This window comes from Athene cunicularia, assembly GCF_003259725.1.
Source record: "Athene cunicularia isolate RWA chromosome 2 unlocalized genomic scaffold, athCun1 chr2_part1, whole genome shotgun sequence".
NCBI lineage: Eukaryota > Metazoa > Chordata > Aves > Strigiformes > Strigidae > Athene > Athene cunicularia.
The window spans coordinates 3,618,007-3,624,477 of record NW_020799095.1 but is presented as its reverse complement, the minus strand read 5'-3'; the positions used below and the strand labels follow the sequence as shown (position 1 = coordinate 3,624,477).

The 6,471-nt window shown below is 51.7% G+C and overlaps 1 protein-coding gene across 1 annotated transcript in view; it reads left to right on the top strand.

The window, feature by feature from the left end:
- The window catches only part of LOC113476825, a 52,619-nt gene that overhangs the window by 29,633 nt on the left and 16,515 nt on the right, over positions 1-6,471 (top strand). The window contains exons 16-20 of the mRNA XM_026842782.1: positions 3-184; positions 1,152-1,247; positions 2,171-2,287; positions 2,462-2,575; positions 4,014-5,026. Of these exons, the coding sequence (XP_026698583.1) occupies positions 3-184; positions 1,152-1,247; positions 2,171-2,287; positions 2,462-2,575; positions 4,014-5,026 (1,522 nt within the window). The remainder of the gene's footprint in view (positions 1-2; positions 185-1,151; positions 1,248-2,170; positions 2,288-2,461; positions 2,576-4,013; positions 5,027-6,471) is intronic.

Below are 6,471 nucleotides of genomic sequence, written 5' to 3'. Positions count from 1 at the left end.
AGGCGGCGGGTCCCCGCTGCCCCCCCGACGGTGGGACCCGTGCCCGCGCCTCAGCTCACGCCTCCCGCAGAGCCCGACGCTCCCGGACGCGACGCCCGGGCCCGGTCGGAAGGTGGGAACCGGCCGTGCGCTCCGAGCTGTGAGGATGAGGACGGCAGAGGTGACCCCGCAGAGACCGACCCCGGTGAGTGGCTCCGGGACGAGCAGGCCGTCGGGACGTGGGGCACCAAATACGCACCAGCCGGGCTCGTTTCAGGACATCGGCCTCTCGCCAGGGCCCTGCGTTGAGCGTGGCCTCCCAAACGTGGCCATCGGGCACCTCGTCCCCGCTGCTCTCATGGCAGCGTGGCATCACACCACTTATTTTGGGTCTCCCGGTGCTGTACTGCCCGTGGTGACACGGGTCAGGCCCACAGCCCCATGGGGTGGGGCCGCGTCTGCGTTGCCAGAGGGATCCAGGATCCGCTCAGAGCCAAAAGGGATCAGGAATCCTCTCAGAGCCAGACGTTCACTTTTCCAGTCCGAAGGCTGGTCATCGGGACGACTTCCTATTCCATGTGCACAAACGTGCACCATGTAGTCGGTTTTACACGTGTGAAGTGTCCCTCCAGTTCACCAGTTGTGTCCCAGAGGTATAAAGGTAACGCGTACAGCATTAGCCCATCGGTTTTTCCTGATGTACTTCACAAATTTTTTTTTTTTCCTTTTTTCAATCAGTTTCATTCACAACTCCCACTGGGGTTTTTCTGATGGGTTAGATGTGGTGTGCATTTTACCACAAGCGACTGAAAAGGGAATGGCATAACTCTGACAGAGCCCAAAGAGAAACAAACCTTGAAAACCAGAATTCAAGTGGCACTTTCCTCTCCCGGGGCCACAGAGAATGTGTTTTCATTTGCTAATGGGCGCCGCAACAAGACGGACATTACTCTTACATGAAACTTTGTGTTTCTGAGGCTTAAACGTTTGCTGAGGGTTTTGTGACAAGTATTTTAGGTCTTTTTGAGAGGCCTTGATCAGCAAGAACTAGAACTGAAGTGAGGTTTTCTCTAGAATGTGAGCTAGAACAGAGCCACTGTGCCTGGGATGGGATGAGAATTGGAATATAATTTTGTGTATGGGATTAAAATGACACTGGTTCCTGTTAACAGAAGACAGCATAATCCATATTAAGCAAGAGGAGGAGTCGTGTGCTGCAGATCAGCAGGAGGAGGAGGCTGGAGAAGCTCCTGAAGAGCCCTGCCCAGGTGAGTAACTGCATACCTTGGAGGGAAAATGAAACAGAGGTACTAATTTCCAAGGATTTTTTTTTCCCCACCTCTTCTCATGTATTCCAAATCTTTTATAAAAAAACTCACAAGTTTTGAACAGACTTGCCTCCAGTCCTGACAGGTGAGGGCTGGAATTTCGTCTTTCCCTCCTCACGGCCATTTTGGAGTTTGCAGAGTACATGGCTGGTTTTCATCCAAGCAGTGCAGTGCGGAATAGGAAACGTTTTGCTCTCCCTTAATTTCGTTGCTCTTCTTCCCTCAGGTTGATAGCTCTAATCTGGTTAAATACCCAGTGCAAAACGGGCCATTAGTCACTTTTTGGGGCCGATGGGTTAACTTGCAGGAGGCAAAAACCAGTGCCAGAATGAGGTGTGTGCTTGGTGCCATTAGGGCTGTGACTGCACTGCAGCAGCTCCCCAGCTCCATGTCTCCTGCAGCCTTCACTTACAGGGCCGCAGTGTCCCTCCTCCTGCATCTCCAGAGGCTTCAGGTTGCTTTTTCCCTCCTCTTCTGTGTTTTCTGTGTACGCAGGAGAGCGCGCCGACCCCTCCATAGTGCTGCTGCTGTGCAGGGAAGCTGCGCGGCCCAGGGACCTGTTTCGTGCCTGCTCACTTGGTGGCACCTCTTTGCGTTACAAATAAACTATTCTGCTTTGGAGCTTGGCTGTTCCCACTCTCTACAGCTCTACCTGTTGGCTCCACTGTCATTTTAGTGGCTTCCAGTGTAGCAAAGTGGGATTTTTTTTTTGATTTTTCCATCAGGTTTCGTTAAGAAAGTGAGTTTATGGGAGCTTGGCTTGGGAAAAAACAAAAAAACAAAACTGGAGTGGGTTTCACCCATGTGAAATCCTGAGCTTACACAGTCACAACAATACGCTTGTCTTGAATTTTCTCCTTTAGCAGAAGAAGTGTTTTATGAGCCTGAGGTTTCAAATCGGACCAAGCAAGGCAAAGAGGCATGTGCCAGGGGGCTGCCAGGCACAGAGGGTGAGGACCTCCCGAGAGACCCTGACACAGGTGAGGATTCCCCATCAAAACCTCCCACTGCAGGGATTACCCCTCGGGTGGTTCTCCCTGTGATCTCTTCCCTGAGGCTTTGTCAGCACTTTTCTTATCTTTGTGAGTTCACAAGTCTTCCCTGCTTTGCATCTTTCTCCTGTGTTTCTCAATTGTGTAAATTCTTCCCAACAGGGCTTCAGACTTATGGAACTGATGTTTTATCGTGGATTAAACAGGAGGAGGAGCCACGCTTCTCTCAACGACAAGACTTGGAGAAAGGAGAAATCTCTACAGATCCAAGTGCAGGTCAGTGATGGATTTCAGTTGAGATTTCTAGGCGGTAAATCTAGAGGGGTTTTTTATACTATATTAAACATCACGACCTTAGAACGTAAGCCATGACAGAACTGGAACAAACCTCAGTTAATATTTGTTCACAAAAATTACAGGTGCTGTCAGCTGAAGAGGCTCCTTCATCCTTCAGCTGACCTAAAGCTGCCTTAGGCACTGTCTTGGATTTCTGTTTAGGCAAACACAATGATGTGCTCAGGCTTTACGGATCACGTTTGTGCTTCCAGCTGGCTTGATGGTCTCTAAACCTGGTACCAATGAACGTGGAGCCCTGCCTTTGCGTTCCCAAGCAGCAGAGCCATCCTGCAGCAAAGGAGAAGGCAGCTTTGATACAAAACAATTTGAGGACATGCTGTTTGGAGACATACAGGCTAAGATTCATTTGGAGGAGTTTTTGTGCAGAGCATGCTTGGGGTGTGGATCGTGTTTGAGGTGCAGTTAACAGAGGGAGATTTCTTTGGATCAAGGCTTAACCTCAGGGAATGGGTGTGCAAATTTGGATGGGGATGATAATTAAACACAATCTCCTGGGACCGGCGACCGCTCGGTATCGCTCTCAAAGTGGTAACTGAGGAGAGAGTGCGAAGGAATATTTTGTGTAGAAATCAGTTGGTAGCCTGGAATTCCTTTTCTTCATGTAAGTTATTTAAACATTCATGGCACATTATGAAGTTAATATCAATTAAATCAAGGGATAAACTCTCAGTATGCTGGGAACCGCGTGGGAACGGTTGACGTGAGTGGTTTTGCCCCACTGGAGAAGGTCATCCAGAATATTGCCCTGGTGCAAGGCTGGGTGGGCTCCACCTAACTCCTTCCCGAGGGAGACCTGTTCCAATGGCTCTGAGAGAGCTCTCAGGGTGGGCTTCCCAGCCAACTCAGTCTGTGCGTACACATGAGCTGGAGTTACTGGGGTGAGAGGACGTGCTTAGACAGTTACTGTAGAGCAGCCGGTGCCTTTTACGTTCACGCTTTAGCTTGGCCTGTGGTAACATGTCTGAGCACTGATGTCCCAGTCGAGGCAGAGAAATGAGAGCTGAGGATATTTATGCAGTGCAGACTCAGCTGGACTCAGCTGGTTGACGCTGCTGAGAGACCCATGGTCCTTCATGGTGCTCGGTGGAGTCTTTCCTGTAGCTGTTGAAAAGGTCACAGGTCTCAGGAGACAGAAAAATCAGGGAGCGTTAGTGATTTTTGCGTAGATTAAAAAAAAAAAAAATTGCAAAAAGCTCCTATATTTTCCCGGAGGTTTTGTTTCAGTGAAACACTGGTACTTGCTCTCCCCCTCAGTATTAAAACCTCCCATCTTACTTGGTCTGTTCGTTAGCGTGACCTGGCTGTAGGCTTGGAGGGGTGCTCTTAATTGAAAGACTCTGCCATCTCTCTGTTTCAGCACATGATGAAAACACAAAGAGGGACTCTCCAGATTGCTTTGAAAGCACCGTGCGTGACTCGGAGGTACCAGGAAGACCTGGAGAGAAGTTTTCCAAGGATCCTAGCCCCAGAGTGCCATGGGACAGCCAGTGGAATTCAGAAATGATGGAAACAACCACGACTGGGAATGGCCTGGAGGGTGATGCTCGGTACGACCGAGGGTTTGGCGAGCACTTGGATTTCTTCAGCCCTCAGGAAAACAGTGTCGGGAAGAGACCGTGCACATACAACAAATGTGAGAGAAACTCCAGCCAGCAGGACCATCATCAGACTCCCCCGGGTGCCCAAGAAGGGGAGGTGTTTCCAGGCACAGCTACAGGCCCCACGTGCGAGAAGAGTCTCCATGAAAGGGTGTTCCACGTGCTGCCCTCGCAGCCGTGCGTGAAGGACACGGGGCGGGGGGCTGCTCCCCACTCCTGTGAGGCGACGACCCACGCCGAACACGGACAGAACCCTGCGGGAGGAACTGGTCTTGGTGACCACAACAGCCTCGGCGGAGAGGAGCAGCTGGGTGTGGAAAGCGAGGAGAGCTTCCTGGCAGACAACCCCTTAGCCAGCCCCTGCTGGGACCATCCGCAGGACAAGGCAGAGGGTTGCACCAGGTGCAGGCAGCACTTCGCGCCCCGCAGCAGCCCGGCCAGCCAGCACCAGAGCCAGGGCAGAGGCAAGTCCTACATTTGCAGCGATTGTGGGAAAAGCTTCGTTTGCCATTCGTGGCTTGTTAGACACCAGATGACTCACACGGGAGAGCGGCCCTACAAGTGCTCCGAGTGTGACAAAAGCTACAGGAGAAAGGATTATCTTCTAAACCACCAGCGCCGGCACTCGGGAGAGGGGCTCTTCCAGTGTCCCCTCTGCAGGAAGAGATTTGTGCTCAGGAGGAGTTTCATGAAGCATCAGGAAAGTCACATGCAAGAAACGCACCTGACGTTGGCCAGTTGGCCCTGCACGGAGATCAGGGGGTCTGTAATGCATTCCATATAAAAACATCCTTTCCTGCTGTGGGTTTTGCAGCCCCCTGGGCTGTCACCGTTGCTGGGCAGGAGGCAGGGCCGTGGCGGGATCCCCCAGCTCTGTGCTGGACCGTGTCAGGAGGAGGAGGCTGTCAAAGGGCCATCCTGAGCCCTCTCCCAAGCAAAGGGAGAAGATCGGGGGCGGGGGTGGGGGGTGGGTGTTATTTTCCACAGATCGCCTTGAAATGGTCTGTGGAGCTGTTTCACAGCTTTCACCAGTGCCTGTAGCTGTTGGGAACGTGTTGGAGCCAGGTAGAAAGTCTGCGGTGCTCAGTTAATCATGGCTGTGAATCCACATGGGAGAGAATTCACATCGACATGTGGAACAATTTGTAACGCTTCAGGCTGGAGAATATGAAATGTTACCTTGGTGTTGGGAGTTCCAGAGTCCAGAGCCTGAGTTAAAAGTTACTAATTGCCACTAAAGAAGTGAAACGGTGTCAGAAAACACCCACTTGTGTGAAATGCTTTGGGAAAGGAAGTGTTGGCCCTGTGGCTGTGGCTGTTTAAAAGCCTATTCAGGAAGTGGTGGGGAGACAGAGGGGAGCAGAGCCTGAGCGGCAGCTCGTTCCCGCAGTCAAACCATGGGGCTCTGTGTGCTGCTGAACCCTGAGAGAGGGTTCCTGAAGGTCCTCACCTGGAGCTGTCAAACAACCCAGGGGGCCTGGAATACGGTTTTAATTTTTCACAGCCTTAAATTGGTGTTGCACTTAACCACGTTGTCGCAGGTCTTCTGTTCATTCAGCTTTGTGACTCCTATGAAAACAGAACATTTTAGATGTTCGTTAAACATTTCCAAAACTGTATTTCAGCTCATATTCAGTGTCTCTTCAAGGGGAGACCGCTGCTGAGAGTCTGACGGGTTGTGACGCTGCAAGGACGGGATTCATTCCTTTTAGTAATGACAGAGCCTGGATATGTCACCTTGTTGGCACTGAGTGGGAAAAAAAATCCCGAAGCAGCAGCACTGGCTGGGTCAGGCTAGAGCCCGTTTTGATTCAGGGCTCCCTCACTGTCTGGCAGTTGTGACGAATTCCGTTAAACGGTCTTTTTTACGTGCATGTTTCTGCTTAGGTTTTGTTCGGTTGCTTTCTCGGATGGAAATTTCTCATTTTATTTAAATTAAAATTGTTAGAAAAACGCCACGCATTGTTCTGCCGGGAGCGGATGGAGGGTATGAGCGAGATTGAAGCCGAAGGGAGCAAACTCTGGGCCTGCCGTCCCCCAAACCCCCCATTTTCACGGCAGATCTGTGCTTTAGAAGGTACGGAAATAACTGGCAGCTAAGGGGAGCAGCGGGTTCCTCCCGGGCTGAGCAAGGCCTCCGTGCCGGGAACGGGGCGTGTCCCCGGGCGTCGCCTGCCCTCCGGCCCCCCGGGGGGTCCCCAAACGCGCCCCCATGCC